Below are 25565 nucleotides of genomic sequence, written 5' to 3'. Positions count from 1 at the left end.
CCACGCAATGCATGGTTCCAAAGTAAAGAAACTGAAGGATAATTAGATGTAAAACATTCTGCGCTGCATATGCAGTTTTACGGCTTTTAGGGGCTGTTTGGTATAGGATTGGATTCAATTTTAGCAGGATTTAGCCGTAAAACATTCTGCGCTGCATATGCAGTTTTACAGCTTTTAGGTGGTGTTTGGTATAGGATTGGATTCAATTTTAGCATGATTTACTAAATCCTGTAAATCCGGATTTAGCAAATCCTAGGCTCATAAATCCTGAAAAGTGTTTGGTATGACAAATTTTAAATCCTGTAAATCCAGAGAAGTTGTTTGGCAACATATTACACGGGTGCCGCGGGAAGAAGTTTCGCAACTCGTTAAATCCGTGTAGGAATGGGATTAGAATTTAGACGGATTTCTGCCATAAATCCTGGATTTGCCGGATTTATACCGGCGTGGATTGCGTTGATTAGATTTATGCTAAATCCTATTAAAAACGACGGACAGACCCGATACCAAACATCCCCTTAGCCTTTTACAACCATGAGAAACATGTTAAGAAAAAAACAAATCGCGACACCAGATCGGACTCCATTTCTTTTTCATGACTTCACTGAAATTCAAAAAAGTTTCACCGAAAGGCATCTGGTTAGTCAAAGCCCTTTCATTAAGCATGATAATAGTTTTTCGGCTACGAAGTGTAGGTGTACAACCATGGCTTGTCCTTAAACAATAATAACTATACAACTCTACTTTCTTCGCTGAGAAGAAAAGGAAAGAAAAGGTGAAATGCAGCATGAAAATTTATCAACAAAATGCATTGATAGCACTATCAACGCATTCAGTTCCAGAAGGTTTCACAAGGCAGAAAAGAGATGTGGACTCGGATATCTCTGGCACAGCAACCAATCTCACTGGCTTTCCCGTTATAAGTATTGAGAGAGAGTTTAGAGCTTCCCTCATCCAATCATATCGGCAGAGCTTCCATGCCTCCCATACATTTAGCTGTTTGAATGAAGGAAAAAAATATCTATATATTTCAAAAAATTTATACAGATAATCATCAATTAAATTACCATTATAGTAAGGATGAGGCACATACCCATTTCCTGTCATGTGTAGATTGCTCTGGCCAAAACTCGAGCTCCTCGTTAACTTCAAGAGCAAACATGTAACCTCTGCAAGCACCCTCTTGGCCGCAGAGGTTCTGTTTACTCTTGCTTCTGAATTCCCAAACACCCAATAGAGAATCCTGCAGCAAATATTTGATAAGATTCAATTAATTCCCCAATTTTCAAGTTTTTCACTAACTGTAGCAACTTGTTTTCTAGTATCGAAGAGCTGAAACTAAAATTCAGCCCATGAAACTTTAACCCCACAAATAAATGAGATGATTCAGGCTTCATTTGGGACGGCTTTTTTACTGCTTCTTGAAGCAGCTTTATAGTACAAAAATTTAAATTTTTATACTAAAAAGATGCTTCAAGAAGCAGTAAAAGAGCCGTCCCAAATGAAGTCTTAGGAAGCAGCATGTTTTATATGAAATCAAGCCTTGTTGAGGAAAATAAAGTATATTTTTGCAAGCAAGAGCTTGATAACACTGAGGACTTTTAAAAGCAAGATCAAGATAAAAACAAGTCACTTTTGACCAATGGAACAACAAGCAGCAATTTGCTGGATCAGGTTATGATAGATGATTGAAATCCACTAAGGCCATGATAGATACGTGCACCAAAATGAATGATAACATACATAATTTTATTGATCCACAAGAAACACACTGATGTTGATATAAAGATTAATTATGCAACAGATTCTGCAGATGGGATATGTTGAAAATTGCAATTATTGCTAGATAAAACCACCTACAAAACTATCCTTTCAATAGTGGCAAATTCTATGGCCAACTAAAGCGATTATTAGAGTGTGAAACACGAGGTTGGGGGATTATTGGAGAGAAGAACAACTCTTAAGGAATCATCAACATCATCAGTTTTCCTCTCTAATAGTTAGCTTGATTTTGGTTATTTTGTTCTATTCCAAATTTATATTGAACTGCAGAACATATGGAATTCCCCCTTAAAGAGATGCATCAATACAATCGCTTCTAAAATTTAACAGTTTTATTAATCTGAAAAGTAGGATTATCGATTCTTTTTTCCCCCCTTCAACTCACACAAACATTTTTGCTTGTAATCCACTTAACTTGAAAGATTTAAGAATTCCAAGGGAATATTACATACAAATCAATGGATTTCTTCGCATTTTTTCTTTTTTAAATAACTTTTCTAGATGAAGACCTTGCTTGTTTCTGATTTAAAAAGTCATAAGAAGAAACTGATAGGTTGAACTTACATGAATGATTCCTCGAACTCCTGCTTCTTCCAAAGCTTCACGGCTTGCTGCTTCATCCATGGCCTCATCATTCTCCCATCCACCCTTCAGATCGAGTATTCACACTTAAAGATTCGAGTTTATAACCCAAAAACATAAGAAGAATCGGAGATTCAGGGAGCTAGTTACCTTTGGGAAGACAAGATCATGTTGATTTGGTGAAGTGATCATAAGAACCTCCAACATACTCAGCAAATCACCTGTAGGGTTGTCAACATGTCGGTTGATTCTGTAGGGTATGCACCTGAATCAATCGCAAATAAACAAGAAAAATCATAAAACTTGCGTTGTTAATTTCCATACAAAATTCATTTCATTGTAGAATTTGTGTCTAAAATTAAACGAAGGAATCTACTAGAAGATAACTTATATTCCATAATAAGTTGACATGTTCTTATATGATCCCAAAGGATTTAGCACTGTCGCATAATCTAATTACTGATCCAAATGGACAATATTGCATCATATCCCCAAGGTTACATAGGTATATAATAGTCATCTTTTCACCTTATCCTTCTAAGGATAACTCAATTCATAATTTTACTCAGATAGAAATTTCATATGTACAAGGAACACCAGAACTATCTAAAGTAAAAATCAAGCGGTTAAAGGGGCTCTAAGCATGGAAAAAGGGCCATGGAACTATCCATACCCAGCAACCAGCCGGAAATGATTCTCGTAACGCTGCAGATGGCGTCCAGTCCGAGCTTGCAGAGTAGAAGACATGGCTCCAAAGTAAATTTTTGAAATTTCAACCTGTTAAAAAAAAAATTAAAGTGGGAGGGAGGTCAGTAAGGGCAAAGCTCGAAACCCTAAACAAGAGAAACTTTGCAAGAAACAAAAGCAAAAACAAGAAAAAGTTGCTCCATTTTACCTAACAATTCACTCTGAGTATCCACTCAAATTTCTGGAAAACAACCTTCTTTCTTGGAAAAAAGCTCATGCACAATTCCTCTTCAGCAAAAAATTCTCAAAAGATCTCAAATTTCCCACAGAGGGATAATGAAATCAAAGAAAAGCTGAAAGTACACTAATTGGAATCAAAATCTAAGAGTCGGAAGAACAGACACAGAAATGTTATCTCCTGCCGAACAGCACATGAAATTGCTACCAATTTCGTAGGAATTTAATACTCTTCTCCCTCTATCGACTTCGATGGATCCCTACCCCTCCTATTTAAACAAAACCCAGCCTTTAAAAACAAATTTAACCTAACGTCGTGAAAGAGATGTGAGGAGTTCTACTGGAGGAGATGATTTCAATACTATCACAAGATGCTCGGCAATGTAGAAGATGGAAATAACCGGCCATAATTATACATGCATGAATAATATAACGGTTAAATTTGTGCTCAACAGGGGCCACGCCATGTTTTTCTTTGGATTGGTCGGTATACACTCAGCATCATCATCTGTACATCACATCATTCTAATTTTAAAAAGAAAAGACGGAAAAGGTAAAGAGGGACTATCTGAAAAATAATATTATAATTTAATGACTTTTCCGCCTATAATTTTCCACGTATATGGTTCACAAAGAGATTGATTATCTGATAATCATTCTACTTTGATGGGTAAAGAGAGAGCACAGGTGTCGAATTTCAGGCCAATTGATTGAGATTTTTCTATGCGCCTCTTTATGTGGGAATGAAAACAAATGATATTATTTTTTAATATTGTAAAAAAAAAATATTTTAATTATTTTGTATAGTAATAATTCAATGAGATATTTGATTTTTTTTTAATCCCAATATGTATCTCATTCATATACTGCAAATTCATAAAATTTGTTGAATATTTTTACTTGTTTAATTAATTTTTATATGTTTCTTTTTTTTCCTTTACTCTCATAATATATATATATATATAAAAGAAGGAAGGTCCCTTATTTAAGATAGAAAAACGATTACATAGGGCATTATGAATATTAGTTCAATGTGTCCTTTATAGAAAGAATGAATAAATGATGTGATCGTATAATAATGAATATTGATTGATTGTTGACAATAGGTAATGAAGAGTGTTGGATGATGACAATCATGAAACCACAGGCATTAGGAAACATGTTGTGGGCAACATATGTTAAGCATTATGGGGCATGGATGATGGACGGCGGGGCATGGGTGATGGAGGGCTTCGGACGATGTGCATTAGATATAAAGCAATGAACGGTGTTAGATAATGGAAGATGTCTGGAAGTTAAAGTTGCATGATAGGAGATGGCAATGGCAAGTATCACAAGATGGGATACATCAGAAGACATGGGTTATATGTTGGATGATAAGCATTTAATATTGGTAATAGGTGAACATCAAATTATGGTAGAAGTTCTCTAACAAAATAGGACATTAACGAGTTGAATCCACTAGAAAATAAAAAGTCTAATGATTAATTGGTAGTGATTGATATGAGTTGGTAAAGCATGAAGACTTGAAGAGCACTAGTTATGAAATTTGGACTTTTATAAGAAGTGCGTGCTCCAAAATTCTCCATAATTCTAAAATTAAAAAAAAATACAATATTCAATAAATAATAAAATGACAAAATGAGCTATAAATAAATTTGATTAGGTATTATGGACTACATATAAAAGAATACTTAAATATTATGCATTCTTATCCATAATGGTTAAAACAATTTGCATTTTTTTTTTTTTTTTGAGGTGATTGGTGTGAGTTATATAAAATCATTTTCCATCTAAGATAAGTGAAATTTGGTTGTTCTAAGTTTAGAGAATATAATGAATTAGAAAGGATTATACTCACGATACTCTATAAGAAGGCATCAAGTTGACACACTGAAATGATAAATAGATAGAGAGATTTAAGAGATTTGATCTTATGACCTACATCTAATATACAATAAACCAAAAAGAACCTTTCTATATGAAATGAAAGAAGTATAAGAGTATCTCTCTCTTACTAGAAAGGCTTATTAAAGTAATTTTGTAGATAGGCCATTCAGTTACCTTTTCTTTGACCTGAACTCCAAGGTGACTCTCCAAGAGTCCTCGCTGGCCAACCTCTTTGAGGGGGGTATTGCTTTTGATTCATTTTTGAATTCAGCCTACATCACTTTTGGTGGGCCAACCCCCTCAAAAATTGCTACCTTTTCTCCCCCATAAAGGAGAGGTCATGCATTCATGTGCCCCTTTTGCCATCAATTATCTGGTAGTCAATACGAGCAACCACTCATCCAATTTTTATTCTTGCGCATCTAGTGCACCTCGTGGCTAGGTAGCTTGTGCCTAGGCCACTGCCTACCCAGCCTCTATGCCCAGAAGTCAGTGAACCTATGCCTATAGTACTAGCAATTCAGACAGCTGCCCCTCAGCATCAGTAGTCAACAATTTTGTTGCCTTTTACTCCATTGTAGACTACTCGTGCTTTAGTCTCCCCTCCTCCTTCCTCCTCAAGGAGAAGGGATGCCAAGGCCAAGCTCCCTACCCCTTCCTCTACTCGTTGGGTTTCTATTTTTGCCCGATTCTCTCACTTTGATACCACTGGGTATACCTCAGTACACTCTAATAGCTTCTGTTATTCTAGCTAGATATTCAGTCAACTGGTTCTACTGTTGTGTCTTCCTCTACTTTTACCATTGGGAGAAGGGCACAAAGGAGTAGGAATAGAAGGTTTCACTTAGTAGAGTTTGAGACAGCAATACAATAGATGACATATTTTTTTACTCATATGAATCCAGCATAGTAGAGGATGGTTCCCATGTAGCGGGAACTATACCGACCACCAGTTTTGTAGGTTCCCGAGGTGATCATTGCCCTAGAGATTCACACAATTTTGGGAGGATGCTTCTCCATATTAGTATATAGTGGTGATGAGGAGGAAGTCGTTGTTCAAATTAAGGTGACCCCTCTTATTTTTACTATCCTTCCACAGATCAAATTCTTTAAGAACAATGCTACTAGAGTCCTCTCTTAAAGAATTAGGAGCATTATCTGCTCGGTGTAGGGCAAGGTTCATACTAGTGACGAGAAGTTACTCTGCTAGATATCCTAAATTATTACTCAGTATTAACGCTAGCTAGCCCATCAGAGTTTTAGGTGGAAGAAAGGGGTTGCTACCACCCCAGCAATGTACGTAGCAGCCCAATTTAGGCTTTCAATTCATACTTTTCACTTATTTTCTCTTATAATAGTTCTTTCATATAGTAGTATTATGAATATCTAGGTCAAAGGTACTAACTATTCAAGTCAATAATTTTAATCAAATCATAGAAAAATAATTTAGTTGCCATGATATAATTTTAAATATATATAAATAAAGATATAAGTGGTAAAGGGATATTTAAGAGAGATGTTGAAACTTAATATTTAACTATAAAAATAAAATGAATTTGAGGTTAAATGACCTTCTAGATGATCAAATTTACAAATCTCTTATAGATCAAGTTATTCATAAATAATTTAGATATTTTTGATAAAATATTTTTATTTTCAAATTTGGCATGTTTTGTACACAAGATTATGCATGTAATTTTAGATGCACAAAAACATTGCTAAATATATAAGCCTTGAGTCCATAGGAATGCAAATTATTTTTAGTTTTGATATAGAAACTATTAATTTTACTAAAGACAGTCATCACAAAATTTAAAGCAAGTCATTTAAGGTTTTATTTTGTGTCAGATTAAAGTTCCTAGCATGTTTTTTAATTGAGAAATAAGTTTAAATATAGGTTCACACATGGACAATGGATAGACTTTATGATGGAACTCACTATTCAGATTTTACACCACATTGGAGCTCACAAGAAATACAAATTATTAATATTAAATAATTCTATCATAAAAAATATGTGCTAACCTTAAACTTATTAGATTTACCCACAAGGTTTTAAAGGCATATCCATCATAAGAAAATTCTCTTTGGTTATTTAAATGTTTTCACTAGATTTGATCAATCGCATATTTGCTCTAATACAAAATATGATGATGTGGGTGACCTTTTGTAGAGATTAAGGGACAAAGAAGCTGAAAGTCCTTATAATAATGTTTGTATATGGGCTTTGAAGCTTGTAGTGGAATTTTGGGTGGTTTTAAGGAGCAATACGATGGTGGGAATGTTAAGGAAAGTCTAAATTATGCTAGTTCAGGCTAATTTGAAAGATTCTTTTAGAAAATGATTTGTAAGTTTGGTAAATAGCTATAAAATTTTTTAAAAGGTCATATTTTGATGTTTGATTGGGATATATGACATAGATGGTTTTTTTTTTTTTTTTTTGCTAGACTTTAGATGGATTTAATTTAAGCAATAGGAAACCATACAATAACCTAATCTTGCCTAGCTTGGCTAAGAGCTATAGCTGGGAATTTAGACTAGTTGTGAGATTTAGGTTGGGTGATGGCTAGTCATAGAAGATTCTTAGATAAAGTTGATTATGCAAGGATGGATTAGACATGGTTTTAAGTGAGAGTAATAAAGTTAATATTATTAAAGTTAACCACCTTATTTTAACAAAGAAAAGACCAACTCTTATGGCCACCAAGCAACTAGAAAATAAAGATTATTTCCTTATAGAAAAACATCATTCAATAATGGAAATTTATTAAATTTTTCTACTATTTTTATTTAATAAAATGAAACTTGAACTACTAGCATTCAAAATAAAGGGATGGAAATTTGGAAGAAAAATATGGTGCCAACCATTAAATACTCGCAGTGGTTCCAACATGCTTTGAAACAATTCAATTTCCATGCAACATAAGTCAATAGGTTGTCCAAAATGTGGTTCCAAGGTAGAAAATAAGAATGCAAATAAATAAAAAACTATATTAAAATAAATCTAAATATAGGCTTGGTCATAGGCCTATATTCTTGTACTTTTGATAGCTTTGTCCTTTGCTCTTCCTTATGTAATTGGTCTACTATGTTTCTTTGATTTACTACTTGAAGTGCTCTCTCTCTCTCTCTCTCTCTCTCTCTCTCTCTCTCTCTCTCTCTCTCTATCTCTTGTAACTATTTAAGTTTTCAGAATCTGTGGACGCTCTAATGATTATACTTAATCAATCTCCTTATGGAGCTTAGATGTCAAAATAGAGCCTTCAAGAGACCTAAGTTTCAAATATTATGTGAAAGTTCTTTTTGAATGTCCTCTAGTGATTTTACCTATGACACTAGTTTATTCTATACTGCAGATCAGGATGACAATGTCTAATAAAGCATGTTGATGAGCAAGATTTGTGTAGTTTGCTCAAAACCCAAAAAAAAAAAAAAAAGCTATAGTGTTTTGTGGTTTTGGAAATGAAATTTTTATCAGGCTTCATGAAGATGGTTTAATAGTAATAATAAAGGTCATTTAGGGATTTGTATTAGGCTCTTGGAAAATCCCCTTGGGCTCAACATCAATGAGATTGTGCTTCTTCATGGGAAAAGCTTGGAGGTTGCAAGGAATAGTCTATTTTACCCAACTTTTGTCTTGTAGAACTAGGTCATTGGGATAATATTTATGGACTAATTTTTCATTATCTAAAATGAAAGCTTAGGACTTCAGGCGAATTAGATCCCATAATAATTTTATATTGTCCAGTAACACAACTTTGTCAAGCAAAACTAACACATGCTAACCATAAGGTGAACAAGATTAAAAGACTCATCACCTGCTTGAATAAGGGATTAGATTTTCTTAATTATCTATATGAGAGTCTTCATTAGTCAATAGATGAGAACAACAAAAAAATGCTAGAATAGCTAAAGAAATTTAGATGTATAGACTTTTATAAAACATGTTTGTTTTATTATGTGTGCTTTCTTGTCAAATGAATGACAACCCTTGTTCAATTATTCAATTCATGAGCTATTTCAAAGTTATTTATTTATTTTTATTTTTCTTTTTAAGCTATTTCGAAGTTAAAAACTAAGTATTTGTGCCCTCGAAAAAAATGTCCCCCTAAGCGCGAAAATTCACATTAATAATGACTTTACTAAGTTTTGATGTTTGATGAGGATAAATGCCTAATAGCACATTCTTTTGTTCATCATTGAACAAGTTTGTACCAAATTCATAACCGTTTATCTTCGAGATAAGCTTGCCTAATCAATCATGATGTTTTTATTTTTCACCCAAGCTATCATAGTATGGCTAAACATAATAAAATGTTGTGCCAAGTTGTTAATGGTAGATATGAATATTTAAGCTTCATATTGGGTTATCTTTCGTACTGTACGTTTTTTAATACAGCTTTCTATTATTAAAGTTTGCTGAGCTAAAAAATATTTGTACCAAAATTTTACTTTAAAAAATAACAAGAAAGCTGTCAATCTATTTTCCTTGATTTATAATCATTTATTTATTTATTTTCCCTTATCCTTTATAAGTGGTTCCCATTCTCTAGATAGGCATATATAACCATCCAACTAGAATACAAGAGAAGCTTTACATGTGGCTCCATCCTATTGATCGAGAGATTCCACGTTGCATAAATTTATACATGAGATGCAAGGAAATCATAGAGGGAAAGAAAGTGACACAGTCGTATATAACTTGTCATCTCTTAGTAAGTGCGCATTTGAGTGAGAATTTATTTTATAACTACACGCATTTAGTAATAAAGGTTTCGTTTGAGACAACTTTTTTGTTGGTTTCTAAAACAGCTTTCTAGTAGAAAATTTTTTTTAATTAGAAAATTTTATACTAGAAAATTATTTTAAAAAGCAGCACGAAAGCTATCCCAAACGAAACCAAAATTTATCAAAAAATTGCACGATTTTCATAATAATTTAAGCTTTATTTGGGCCAGTTCTTATTGCTTTCAAAAGCAAGTTTTTTAGTTTTTTTAGTTTTTTTTTTTTTTTTTTGAAAAAAATAATGGCCAAAAGTTGTCCCAAATAAAACATTAAAATATCAAATTAATGAAATGAATACCAAAATTGTTGAAATTATTAAAACTTTGAAAATTAATATAGCTTCATAAAAGGGTTAAAGCTATATCTTATTTTAAAATTTTAAGTTAGAAAAATTAGATAAATGATAACTGAGACATGCTAATTAAATTAAGAACTAGAAAATAATAAAGATGCCTAATGAATCTTTAACTTAACTAGCTAGAAGATCCTAACGCAATGAATGATTAATATGGAGCACAGTCAAAGTAAGCAAATCTAAGAAGATGAGGCCAAATTATATAGCTTTCAATATGGAGCAAGTGGGTGTATGAATAGGTTGCAAGATTTAATTTATATTAATATTATGCATATGCATTATGCTATTTGATTAATATTATTTGCGAACTAATTTGTGATTAACAATTGGAGTATATTGTAATATCAAAACATTTGAAATGGCATTGTAATTAACACTAGACTCTCTTAATTTATCTAATTGGCAACTTTTTTGCAACCGAATGTTGTGATCACAATGTATTATAATTATTTGACACTAAGACTTTATTTGCGACGGTTTTTTTACTACTTAAAGTAGCTTTCGAGTATAGAAATTTCAACTTTTGTACTTGAAAGCTATTTTAAGAAGCAGTAAGAAAGCTAAATGAAGCCTAAGGCTACGTTTTGGGCGGCTTTTTTATTGCTTATTGAAGCAGTTTTTTAGTACAAAAATTAATTTTTTTGTACTAAAAAACTGCTTCAAAAATCAATAAAAAAGTTGTTCCAAACAAAGCCTAAATCTCAATAAATATATTAGTATTCTCTACCCCTATCCATTGCGTCCCTTTCTAAACCCTTAATACATCACCAAAAAATTTATCTAATCAAAGATGGATCGTAATGTGGAGATACATGTTGAACCCTATAATTAAGCCCTTAATGATTTTTGATGTTTTAATGATTACAAATATTATGGGTTATGATTTTTTTGACCTAATGAATTTATGATAGTAAAATAGTGTGTTGGAAGCCAAATGAAACAAGATGCAATAATTGGATAGCAATCACATTAGTAAACTAAACTTGAACATAAGAAAGAAAACCATCAAAGAAATGAGGATTGCAAATAACCAAACAACTTATATTTTTCTTTTAATTGAGTCTTATTGTATGTTAAAAGTATATGATTTATGAAACAATTAAGCACGTGCACACACACACGAGAGTTGAATAATTAAATTTATTAATTAATTAAAACTATTTGATATGCATGTCATTTATTGTAAATCTAAATAATCAAGTCGTATATTGGAGTTTAAAAATTATAATTACAAACTAATCATATTATACAATATCAATTAGAATGTACAATCGATTCTAATCAACCAAATAATCATTATCAATTGTTCCAATAACTAGAAATTTTAATTGATAGTTATTGTATGGCATTTATCATACTAGATAAATTTTTGTATGATTTACCTAATTAGGGGTCTAAAATTCTTGATAGTAATTAAAATTGATTTAAAAAAAAATATCACACTGAATGAATTAGACTATACACCGATGACTACCTGTGAAAAAATGATGATATAGCCCTGATGATATGACAATTCAACAGTTTTTTGAAGAGAAAGCAAAGATATCATCAACACTTGAATAAAGGTAAATCAAGTAAAACTAAAATGGTTCCCTCTAAAATTATCTATTTTGAATGCCGGAAACTAGGTCACTTGAAATCTGAATGCCCCAACTTAAAAGCCACCCTACCAAGGAGAAGGTTAACGAAAAGTCAAACTTCATAAAGGGGAAGCGAAAGACATAGAAGGCACTTTGGCAGACATCGCCACATATTCATCAAAACAAGAAGAAGATGAGGAGGTAACTAATTTATGTCTTATGATGAATGATAGTCTTGATAACTCTGATCAAGATGAGGTATGTGAACTCACCTATGATGATTTATTTCCTATCTCTAAAAAAATGCATGAATCATATAGGAAACTAAAGAAACTCCATGCTACTTTGAACTTGAAATTTTATAAACTACAAGAAAAGCATGATTGTCTAAGAATAGAATATTCTTTATTAAATAAAAAGCATGCTTCTTTACTTGATGAGTTCGATGCATTAAATAAGCTGAGTATATTGAATTAACTAAATTGCATGAATCCATGAAATCCAAGAATATTGATTTAGAAGAATCATACAAATAATTAGAAATACTTGCAACTAATTAGACTCTAGTAAGCAAGCCTTGAAACATGAAGTTCAAAGTTTTAAAAGTGGAATGAGTTTTTGAAAGAAAAAATTGATGCACTTCAAAATGATAGAGAACCCACCACCTACACTAGCACAATGGTATAAACCCAAAATAAAGCATGCATCTGATACCCCTAAAAGAAGGCACAACCACTCATATAGGTTAGTCAATCAATTTTTCAGGTGTTCGGTGCTATTCTTGTGGCATGGTAGGACCCATATCCCACACTTGCCTTATAGACCATAGAACAAATCTTGTATGGAGACCTAAATCAAGTGCATCACACATAGCATGCATGTCATTCAATTAAGCATAACATGGAACCCAAACTCACTTGGGTTCCTAGATTTGATCTTAATTGACATTATAAGATGCTCTTATAACAGACCGAGTGAGTGCATGTGATACCTGGATAGCTGTTGCTCATGGCACATTACTAAAGATTTAAAGCAATTCATAACATTGGAGACCTAGGTAGGAGGCAAGATTACATTAGGAGATAACACCACAAGGAAAGTGGTGGGCATAGGTATGATGGAAACTCAAAGACCTTTATTATTAAAATATTTTGTTAGTAGATAGATTGAAGCATAACCTACTTAGTATTAATCAACTGTGTGATAAAGGTTTTGATATTACAATTTTTTCTGCTAGATGTCTATTTAGCTTAAATGGAAAAATCATTTTAGAAGGTAAAAGAATTAATAATTTTTACATGCTTGATTTGAATTGCAATGATTGTTTGAATTCTTTGTGTTTAAAATATGTTGTTGAAGAATACTGGCTATGGCATAGGTGATTATGTCATGCAAGTATGAAAACACTTATGAATATTACTTAGAAATACCTTGTTAGAGGTATACCAAAGTTAGATCTCTCAAAAAACCACCTTTTTTATGCCTACCAATTAGAAAAATAAATCAAAATCTTCATTTCATTCCAATGGATTATCTAATTTAATAACCCAATTTTTCCTATTATAACTAATAGTTTTTTAAAAAATTATCTAAATCTTCTTATTACTTATTTCAGCTTGGTCATTAGTTTAAAGATGATAAGGTGTTGCAACCCTATGATGAATACCATATTTCCTTAATATTATTTCTACTTTCTTATTTTAGAAATGATTTTTCCCATTACTGATTAAAACTTTAAGCATCCCAAATCTAGAAAAAATATTTTTCTTTACAACTCTAAGGATAAGCTAAGCATCCGTTACAGGGGTTGCCACTCCATCAATCCATTTGAATGCATAGTCAACAACAATAATAACATACTATCATTCATGGGATTTCACAAATGGTCCCATGAAATCCAATCACCAAACATCAAATATCTCAATCTACAAAACATAGTTTAAGGGCATTTTACTAAAAATATTGTCTACTCTTTAACATTAATCATATTTCCTAACATATTTATTAATAACCTTAAATAAATTAGGCAATTAAAATTTTAATTAAAGTACCTTATAAGTAGTTCTAAATCCTCAAAAATTCCCTCCATAATTAGAATTATGACATTTCGTAATTATGGATTCTACTTTTTCGTCGGGGACACATATCCTAATGATTTGGTCATTATATGCTTTGAATAAATATGGTTCATCCTAGAAATAATATTTGGCATCATGCAAGAATTTTCTTTTTTGAACATAGGATAAATCAAATGACAGCACACCACTAACAATAAAATTAACAATATCAGCAAACCATGGTAATCTATTCAGATGTAAAGCAAACATTTATTCATGAAGAAAAAACTCATTTATTTTATGCTCATTAGATGCGTGTTCTTTATTTAAAACTCTAAATAGATGATCAATAATTTGATTTTTATTTCGTTTTCTGTCCAAAACTTTCTACATCAAATCCTTGTAATAGAAGAAGTCATCTCACCATTCTTGGTTTGGTGTCTTTCTTTGTCATAAGATATTTAATGGCAAAATTATCAACATAAATAGTTACTTTTGAAAGCTCATTCAAATACACAAGTATACGTATCAAATAAACTGAAGATAAATATATAAGATACAAGTAGGTCAAAATTTATACTTATTCCAACAATATAGTTAAAACTATAATACACATGTTACTTCCCCGACAACGATGCCAAAAACTTAATTCTGTTGATTAGGATGTGACTTGCAAAGTTGAAATATGCTTAAGCCTTCTTTGATATAAATTAATGAAAGCCCACTAAAGTACACAATTATACGTATAAAATCATGTAATTATAAAGGGATAGAGTAAAATGTCGATCCCACGAGAAAGTGTTCTGTTTAATTCTAATTAAACTGCTACTATTTAATCTAAATATATAATTTATCCTACTAAAAGTTTAAAATGATTTTTTTAAGTTTTTTGTTAATAATTGAAAAACTTAAAAAATATATATATTTTTTATACTTATAAAAATAAAGTGATTTGGAATAATGATTGTAAATAATATACTTTTAAATTCCTAATTAGATTATTAATTTTTAGATATAGATCATACCATATGCATCTCTAGATCTATATCAAGTTTATAGGGGTGAAAAGAAATGTTTGTGGCCTTCCTTCAGTCTTATTATTTTCATAGAATTGGGAATATTAAACATCCTTTGTCTAGGCATGCCAACATTCCATTTCAACACTTCTAATTATTCCAACATTCCTCTGTTGAAGTTATACATAACACAAGATATTAACTACACACATGGCTATTATATGCATTAAATGAAGAACATATGCTATATAAAACATAAATGTATAATTTAAGACACAATTGTATATATTAGTATTTACTATATTTTTTACATCATCAGCCCAAAACTATAGAATTTTCCATACACGAAAAATTCAACAAGCAAACTTATTTTTATTTTATTCATTAAATGAAAGCTAGGATGAAAGAGAAGTAATAAGAAAATTCTCACCCAAAAGGATCAAATTATCTTCTCCACACTTCTTCCTCCAACAACAGAGTTGCTTACACAAACAGGCTATAACATCTATAATGTTGTTCAACAGTTGTAGATTTTTTCCTTCTCAAAAAAATTTTTCTACACAAACATCACTAAAATAACACATTTTCACATAATTTAAACATAATAAACATTACACAATTTATACTTAATAGTCTATTGGCTGAGTCAACACGGCTCCTCATTTCTACCACATCTTCTCCATGACGCTGAAAAAGTTGAGTGCTATATATAGCACTTGAATATGCTCCCAGGCACTGCAACATGATATAGTTTTGCACTCCAGTGCTTGAATGATAGAGTGAACAGTGCTGCAATGCTGTCATTTGGCATTACAGCGTCACAAGCGCGGTTGTACTATCCTTGATTTCACTAGGGCGCTGACTTCCATAGAAATTCCTGATGCGCCGACACTGCAATGTTGGATCATGGCATCAGGGCATTGTGAATGATAATGTTGCAGTGTTTAAGTTTGAAGCGCTGTGGTGCTAGCTCAATACTTACAAATTTTTGTCGTTCCTGAGACATTTCTACACAATAACTAAAAATAACTTTATTACTCATATTTAAGATAGTGAAACACTACCAAATTTACACTTAACACCAAACTATGTTAATGATTTTCTATCTAACTACCCTCTCAAAATTTGCTAGATGAAATCTTCTATTCTTCATCTAATTCCTAATGTCATCTTTTTATCAAATGTTTTTCCCCATTTTTCAATCCATCTAACAACAATTTTTGCTTCTTTACCTGATAATGGATTTTCAATTGTTAAAAAGAAGTGTAAGAGAAAAATTTTATGCAGTTCTAAGTGTGATTTTAGAGTGACTCAATACCTCAAAGATGGCCTGGATTTTTTATGTGCTTTCTTTTATGGCTCATTGAAGGTTTAGGCTTCGATAGGGACAGTTTTCTTACAGCAACTTTTTTATACAAAAATTTTTTGAAGGCCCCCAACAAAAATGACAAAAAAAACTATCCCAAATAAAGCCCTATAGCAAGCTAGAATAATTTGCCCTAAAATTATTGTATTCTTGATGTTTTGACTCCATCCATTGCCTTCATATACTTATTCTAATTCTTTCCAATAAATCTATTTTTGGTTCTTTAAAAAATAGACTAGCTCATATTTTTAATCGGTTGACTCAATTGTCATCTAATCATCACTTACTAACTTTATCTAAGATTGCACATTGGATTTTCTTCTCACTGTAAGTGCTTGAAAACGATAACCTTTCACGACTAAGTCATAAAACAATATATGTTTCCATCTATAATTCATAGATATATTACTTATCCATTACGAACTCAAACACTAAGCTTTTCCACCTTCTATGAAACTTCTTGATAGAAATTAGCATATTAATTCTTTTTCTTTCTCTTTGACCAAACCATGGCAAGCAGCAAATATAAAGGAGAAAGTTCAATAGCTTGACTCGGCCAACAAGAGCTAATGCGTATATGGTCAAAGTGTTTTAATCTTTCAGGGCTCTTATACTATAAGTGCATTTCTGATGCGTTATTTTTTATGCTGATGCTTTGTTTGTTCCTGGATCAAAAGAAACCAAAGAGAAAAAAAGGACTATTTGGCAATCTTGTCTTGTTCAATTCTTATTGAAGAGTTGATCTTTGCATGTCATTGTTCAAGTTGGTGATTAATTAAAGACTTTATATCTGTCTCATGTCTGATGCGTTATTTGTATTGATTGACTTTTATCTGTACTGATTTTCCATTTCCCAGTGGATGGATTTTGACTGAAGTGCTTTTATTAGCTTCCTTTGTAATAGAAATTGGGTAGAAATAATTGATGGTGATATTAAGGCTTCGTTTGGGATAACTTTTTTACCGCTCTCTAATGCAGCTTTCTAGTTCATATATATATATATATATATAGGCCGGGCTCATGAGTTATTTATATCAAAACAATCCTCTTAGTGAGATTAATTGAACCATAGAGAAATAGTAGGATATTATTTTTGTTTTTGGTAATTCAAATCAAGAGAAAATATATTTTTTGAAAATTATTAATTGTTAATTTGATTGTTAATAGTCTAATGTGATTGGGATTTTTGAGTGATGCATTCAGACTATTAATAAAATATATCATTTGTGGCATTTTTTGTTGGACCAACATTGATGTTCAAACAAGTCACCTTGGTTAGCCTTGGGGAACATTATCCTTTCAAGATTTTATCAAGGGATACTAAGACCTTCACATCTTGAGTACTAATTCAAATAAAGATTGAATTTCTCTTCCTAAAAACAAATAATCAAATCTTTATTGAGTTCATTTGGGAAAATTCTAGTAGAGAACTCATAATGTAGTTCTTATCAACTTCTCTTCTATAAACTCTGATGTTGAAATCTCATCTCTCATCTAAAGATGTTATGAGTTTCAACCATTCATATTTTCAAACTTCATATGTAATTATGCTTGAAAAAAAGGAGATATTACTATTGAAAGTATTCACAATTTGATATAGATTGGCATATTATATTTTGAGCACCTTATTGTAGAGCTCTCTAACAATAATATGTTTTCCATCTTTGAGAAATATAGTGCTCAATTTGAAGAACTACAAATGTAATTTAATATTATAATTTCAATGGTCAGTGCAACCCTCTATCAACTCCAATTGTCCAGCATGCTCTTTGATTACACAAATCATAATGCAAGAGTATCTATATTCCTATCATTATGCCACCATAAGCTGAAAGTATAATATGTGTCATCTGAAATACAAGCAATTATCTGTGTAAAAGTGTAATATTTTTATTAATTTAGAAGTTCTAAGTGTTATTGGATTATTTGGAGCTTAGAATGCCTAAAAATTTTGGGTTGAGGAAGTAAAACTCAAAAGTTTGATTTTTCCTCTGTGAGCCCTACAGAGCCATATTTGTTGTTTTGGCGCTGCAGTCAAAAGAAAAAGTGAACAAAATAGGTTTTGAAGAAAGTGTGGTACGTAGCCTGGTGGTGGTGCATTAGTGTTGGAAAGGGAATATAAGAAGCTTGGGAGAGTTTAAGAGTTTTGTTGGTGGTGCTGTGGCGTTGGTAGATGTAGTGCCACACCGTTCAACCGAATTAGTGCTTTTTAAAATAAAAAATATCTCATACCACCATCGCAATCCAAAACTTCAAGCCCGCTTGTTGGCGAAGAAAGAAGAGAAAAGGAAGGAAAGAGAAGGAATGGGAGAATATTCGTGGTCCAAAATCCAATTTTTGTCCTTCCGAATAGTTAGGAAGATTGTGGAGCTCGAGGTAGGCACATGCCCCATTTTTTGTTTTTTATTATGATATTTATAATGAAAGATATCCTTTTAAAAGTTTTTTTGAAGTTTTAAAATGGTTTTGTTGTGCAACTTTTAGTACATTATTTTATTCTTCATTATGAATAATTTGACTATAAGAGTGTCAAGCTTCAATGATCATTTTATTATGTATAAATTTTTTATTATTCTAAGGGATGGTATCATTTTAGAACTATAGTACATTTAATAAAGTATGTTTTTTTAGCATTACACAGTCTTTAAGAATTTAGTAAGGTTTTGAGCATTTTGTGTTTGCAAATGTGGAGGTTTCCTGTATAAGTTGACATATGACGCTATTTTACTAGAAAGTTTAATTACAAGCAGCATTCATATAATCATGCATTTCATGATATTGAGTTTCTGAAATGGAAAGGAAAATACTTTGTAAAATCTCTGCTTGGGCCCAAGGTGAAAATACTCTAGACTGGAATACTTTATTTTATTTTTGAATTGACTCTATATTGGAATTGTGTTTCATTTTGATTTTGTTCTACTCTACACCTATATTGAACTGGTGGGAAGTGGATGATTTGGGAATTATAAGGGGCATTAATACCATGAATTGTTCATACATGATTAAATTTGTTACCTAAACTTTAAGTTAAATAGTATTCTTATGATTTTTTTAATATCTTTCAATAATATGCATTGAATTCTATTTTGGGAAACATGATTGACCTACTGAGTTTTATACTTATTTCATTGTTGTAGCATTTCAGGCAAAGGTAATGGTTCTGTTGAGTAGGTCCAGTTCCATAGGAAGCAGATGATCTAGTTTAGCAAGTATTTATGTTTTTGTAGCCAAGATTATATTTATATTTTTGTTGGAAGTACTTGAATCTAGACTTTTGTAAATGATTATTTTGGGAAGTGAATATGTGGTTTGTGTACTCTAGATATTTATTTTGTAGGTTCTTGATGTTTAGTTGGCTTTAGTATATATGAATTTATTTAGAATGATAAATTTAGAAGTATAGGAAGGTAGGTTCAAATTCCTCCTTTAGGATTTGGGCATTTCATAGTGGTATCAATGCAGTAGTTGGGAGGAATATTGAATCCTACATGTTTAAATAAAAGTGGATGAATTTTATATTGAATTCCTTTTCATTTTGAATTGTTGGAAGTGTTACTGTAAATGAACCCTTCATATCCTGAAGCATATGATGGACAGTGCTCTAAAGCTACTATGGTTTATATCATAGTAGAAGAAGTAGCACAAGATTTAATGATGCAATTTGATGGTCTAGTCGTTGATGGGAGAAGCTCATGGCAGGATGTAAGGTTTAAAAGGAGACAAGATAGATTGTCATTTATAGTTATTCTTTAGACTATGACCTCCTCATTTTCAAGAAGTTGAAGATCCTTAGGTTATAGAGGATTGGTTATTGAGATAGGAGAAATCATTTGAAGGGATGTAGTGCCCTGAAGGAAGGAAGGTACCGTGGTAGTGTTTCTTCTTTATGGAGAAGTTGAGTACTGGTGGTAGGTCAGTAGGGGGAGAAATTTCAAGATAGAATGAATGTTGAGACCTCCTAGGAGGAGTTTGTGGAGATGTTTAAAGACTAATTTGTATCACCCTCTACGAGGCAGCAGATGCGGAAGCAGTTCTTGAGGCTAGCTTGGAGGAATAAACCAGTGATGTAGTATGAAGTTGAGTTTACAGCTCTAACTCGATATAGCCCTCAGTTATAGTTAGTACTACATAGAAGAAATGTTATCATTTTTTTAGAGTACTAGGGGATTGTCTGAGGCGTATTCTGGTACCCATTCATATACGAGACTTTTTGAACTAGTAGAGCGGTCTAGATTGGTAGAAAATGATTTGGCAAAAATGCATTAGAGATGTGATTCTAGTAAGAGAAGATTTGAACAGGAGCCCTACATGAGTGGAGTTAGTGGAAAGTGGCCAAGATTTGGTGGTAGTGGAGAGTCTAAGAAGGAAAGTTTTGTAGTCTTTATAAGTGCTGATAGATTTGTTTATGAAAATTTTATATAAATCAATATAATATTTTATATGAAATTCATTTGAATTGTGCCCCATAGAATTAAATTTCAATTAGTCTTCTACAACATCAATAGTAAGCTTTCTACCTTCTTTCAAAAAATATTTTAATATCAATTGGGTCCACTATCACTTTTTCAATAATAATGGAATTCTATTTATGAAAATTGAACTATGAGGGAGTATAGAAGCATAGGTTATTATCTAGTATTAAAAGGTTAGACCAAACATTTTGTGATTAGCTAACTCCATATTATAAGATGCCCTCAATATAAATATTTAAACTAATCAATCAATTGACAAATCAAAGTAAAAAACACTAGTTCTAAGTTTCCTAAGAATCTTAAATATTTGAAAATCACTTATATAAAATTTTTAAATTCAACGATTTGGTAATCTTATGTCTAATCCATATCAAAACACAATTTATATTATTTTATGGAATAACTATAGTTTACTTTATCATCATATTTATTAATGCTCATGATTATTTTCTTTTTTTGCGTAATCAAATAAGCTTTGAAAGTATTTGACAAAAAAAAGATAAAAAATGCATGAGAGCAAATGTTATCAACATAAATTTATCATTAGCATTGAATTGATGGACTATCTTGAAATGGTTTTTCTTCATGGTGGTGGAAACACTACTATTATAGAAAAAATTATATTTAGATCGGTAAAAATCCCATTTATCTAAGCTTTTTCCTACTAGTTAACTAATCAAATTTTGTAGGGTTTAATCGATTACTTAAGTTCGTACTTCAATTTTAGCATGGAAAATAAAAGAAAATTTAAATTTGAACCCTAATAATTTTTAGTTGTCATAAATCTACTAGAAATAAATATAATATTATTATTTTAAAAAATAATTGAAGGGAGGCCATGTAGCCAAACTATTTTATAAAGCAATAGTTAATCCATATAAGGTTCTAATCCTAGAAATAAATATAAGATTATTATTTTGAATAATAATGGATGGGAGGCCATGTAGCAAACTATTAATTAATGAATAGTCAATCCATATGAGATTTTATGGGGAAAAAGAAAATGTTATGATAGCGTTCTTCTTGTATACAAGATTTCATAAGAGACAATAGAAGATGTTTAGTGGGATAGGGCCAAGAAATCTCATCTCAATAGAATACTCATGAGAAGTCATATCATCAAAATAAAAATTCAAGTTGAAGTAAAGAAGATAATTAGGCTTAATTAGTCCCAAAAAAGCGTTGCATCATCTAAAATTAATTGCATTCAAGGGCACTTCCAAGAGATAATTTTAAAGAAACAAAACACACTTACATTTTTATTTGCATCAAAAAATAAATTATGATTCATAAACTATCATCTTAATAGAATAGCATATGTTTCAAGATCAAACAGACCATAAGATAAGGGATGATTTACTATGTTAGTATTACAAAAGCCAAAACCTTGATGATAGTTCAAATAAGCCATTCATGATTATTTTTGTAGTACTATTAACATAATATTCTTGTTGTTTAAGGAATTTAATAACACATCAAATCTTTGATTATACGTCTAGAAAATGCCTAAATTTTTCTTCCTCACTAACTCCAATCACCAAATCCCAAATCATTCCATAAGATCCCACATTAGCTTAGATTAGCTTGGAATTCCATTCTCAACCTTATATTACAGATAAGAAATAACCTTATAATGATTAGGATTTATTTGGATATGAAAGTGACCATAAGATGAACCCTTAATCATCCATCTTAGATAGCTTAGCCCTTCTTAAATATCAAGAAAACTTTTTTCCATTCTCAACTTTAATTAGACTCGGTGGACATTATCAAAAGTATACATTTGATTGTATTCAGTTAAATGATCCTATAACTTTTTTTTCCTCTTTTTTAAAGAATATATAACTTGGATAAACTTCTTCTAGATGGTTTAAACCATCAAACCCAAGAACATTGTCATCTTTGACCATTGTTGAATATTGAGCTTTTCTTTAAACCCATGAATTATAATAAAATTACTTAAACTAACCCTTGGGATAAGTCTTAAACTATTATTAAAATTTTCATTTTGTTAAATAAACATTAAGTGAATTTTAATTGGACTCTCTGTCACTGATCCAATTGAACCAAAATTGACATCTTTGCCTATATAAGAAAAATCACATTAATATCTATCAAATTTACTAAGTTTATTATCCCAAAAGCTTAGAGAAAATCTTAATAGGTCAATCATAGGTGCCTTGACCCCAAGTGACCCTTAAATAAATTGATTTGTTTATCTAGACATTTTTAACTAATTAAGACTACTTTGACTATTTTTTGTTAAATTGTGTTCAATCAATCATTGAAATTTTTTTTGATTAGGTAATCATATAAGTATTAAGCTGAGTCAACCCTTAGATGAACCAAATTCACCCAATTTTATCATGCCTCGCAAGGTGGTCCACACAATTTAAGGGAACTCCACCAATTTGAAACTTAGCGGACAAAAATCAACCAAATTAGATACATTAACTCAAATTGAATCATGATGGATTTCCTTAAGTATTTCATATACGATTAAACCCATTATGACCTTTTAATTTAACCATGATTAGCCACTTCAATCATGAAATGTCAAAATATGAACATATAACCGCAAGTAGACCTAAGACCTCCAAATGCTCTAACTTATGGGCCCTAGATTTAGAATAAGATTCCCCTATGTTGCTAAAAGTCTTGATATCCTATATTACACCATTGGTTGACCAATTAATCATCAAGAATGTGCATTAACCAAAAATTAATCTTAAATGGGCTAAATTTTCCAAGCTATCTTTAAATCCAAATTAATTAATATAAATGGATCACGAATGCATCCTCATGCCGCTAATTGACCCTGGAAATATATCAATTGAGTTCAATTGACCAAAATTAACCCATTTGAACCTAACTTGGTCAAATGAGCTAAATTTACTTAAAACATCTAATTAATCCCATTAATCAATATGGAACTTTACTAGGATGGTAGTAGCATGACCAATCTTGGTCAGCCCATTACTAGTTTAATAATAATTGGTCAAAGAAGTCAACTTTTTTCTATTAAAGGAACCCTATATTTTCAAAATTGTTTTTTTTTTTTTTTCAAACCAATTGGCCAAATTGGATTGGACCAAAGCTCATAGATGTGCATTAGGATGTTAAAATAAAAAAAAATTATAATTTCGTTCATGCTAACTAACCAATTTAAGGTTAGGCACCTAAAGGTTTGAGCTCACATTTTTTTTAGAAAGTTGAGTAATAAATTTTTAAAATAATTGGGTTTGGAGAGAAATTGAGGTTGCGCCAAGACAAGCTAAGCCACTTGGTTTTAAACCCACAACCTCATATTAAAATTTCATTCCTAATAAAACAATTTTATTTTGAGGGTCATGATAATGCTCCATGATTCGCTCCTCCATTTTAGTGAGGTTCTGGCAAGTTGGGTAATTTGAGTTCTACATGTTCACGAATAGCTTATTTTTATTCTACCGGTTGATTAGAGCCTATTTTCTCATGAATGTCATCAATCCATGCTCATTAGACCATAGTGAATGTTCAATCTAAATTTGTTTAAATATGACACTCGTCCTTATTGGCAAGTTGATTTGGTAAGTAGGAAAGTAAGAACATGGGTGAGAATGGTGAGTAAAGAATGGAATTGGAGAGTGAAAGAGACTCTAGAATGTGCTAAGAGGATTAGAACTTTAAAATTGGCATTATTTCCACTATTAATAGAAGGGAAATTTCCTCATCAACTCTTCCTCATGGCACTTTATTTATAGGATAATGGGGACTAAGCGAAAGGCTAAATAAAGAAAATATAAAAAGGTGCAATGATGCATAGCCCACATATGCAATGCTACATGATGCTCTAAACACTTGTCGCTCCTTGATAGAGTAAGGGATAGTTAGGGTTGATGATGTATCTATAGGCATACGAGGTTGTGTTGTGTGTGCAGTAAGCAAATTAAGAAGAGGGGGAGCGCCATGGCATCAGGATAGTATGTGAGATGGTGCGAAGAAAGTTGAGCCTTATGAGATGATGCTAACTAAAAGTTGCTAGGTATCTATGATGAGTTGTGGTAGGTGCTTATAGTGTGAGTTAGGAACCCTAGGTAGGCACTTTCCTATAGAGGTGGTCACTCTGAGAGGGAGTGAGTGGCTAATAGATGGATTAGGGCATATGGCGGATGCAAAGCTATTAACTTGATAAGAAACCTCTTAGTTGCATCGTGAGGAGTGAGTTTTGAATAAAACTAGGTAAGTGACTCATGTTGATCTGATTTTGTGAGTCCTCCTATGGGCTCCAGGTGAGTGTCACCCCTTTTTAGGCTTCTTAGCGAATTTTATTTTAAAAATTGTACTTGCTCTTGCCTTATAGTCACTAATGCTCTGATAGAATGGTTTTGTCCTTTTTTAGGTAAACATCCATAATGTTAATTGGATACATTCTCACTATCTCGGGTGCGTTTGAGAAATTTGGGTGAAGTGATCAAATGGATCAAGTCGGCAAGGAAATAATTCCTCAAAATTTGGCAAAAGTGTATGAGTCGTATAGATTGAATTTGTTTAGAAAATGAGGTTTCTCTCTCCCTGTGCACATGACTCAACCGTTTGTGACTCAAACTCGAACTAAAGCTCAATATCATTCAGTCATACTCTCTATTCTTATAATCATAATATGTCTCGTTTTTCAAATATGCCCAAATTGCAAAGTTCAAGTAAAACTTCCTATAAATGTTTCTTTCACATTGCTTATTTATAAAACTAAAAATAAAAATAAAAACTGAAAGAA

At 31.6% G+C, this 25565-nt stretch overlaps 1 protein-coding gene across 1 annotated transcript; it reads right to left on the bottom strand.

The window, feature by feature from the left end:
• Positions 1-620: 620 nt before the first annotated feature.
• On the bottom strand, positions 621-3674 carry LOC110104783 (nudix hydrolase 13, mitochondrial). The gene is made up of 6 exons (XM_020834034.2): positions 3260-3674; positions 3038-3141; positions 2515-2629; positions 2347-2430; positions 1094-1243; positions 621-996 (listed from the first exon to the last, which is right to left on the bottom strand). Exons 2-6 carry the CDS (start codon positions 3109-3111, stop codon positions 799-801), a joined length of 621 nt encoding a protein of 206 aa, XP_020689693.1. The 5' UTR covers positions 3112-3141; positions 3260-3674; the 3' UTR covers positions 621-798.
• Positions 3675-25565: the final 21891 nt, after the last annotated feature.

Source organism: Dendrobium catenatum, unplaced genomic scaffold (genome assembly GCF_001605985.2).
Source record: "Dendrobium catenatum unplaced genomic scaffold, ASM160598v2 fragScaff_scaffold_1470, whole genome shotgun sequence".
NCBI lineage: Eukaryota > Viridiplantae > Streptophyta > Magnoliopsida > Asparagales > Orchidaceae > Dendrobium > Dendrobium catenatum.
The sequence above is the reverse complement of the archived record's forward strand: the minus strand, read 5'-3'. Positions and strand labels throughout refer to the sequence as shown.

Coding starts and splice junctions, on each gene's coding strand:
- LOC110104783 (XM_020834034.2), bottom strand. CDS start 3,111: ATGTCTTCTACTCTGCAAGCTCGGACTGGACGCCATCTGCAGCGTTAC. Junction 2,630..3,037: donor CATTTCCGGCTGGTTGCTGG/GTATGGATAGTT, acceptor CGATTGATTCAG/GTGCATACCCTACAGAATCA. Junction 997..1,093: donor CTACACATGACAGGAAATGG/GTATGTGCCTCA, acceptor TCATTCAAACAG/CTAAATGTATGGGAGGCATG.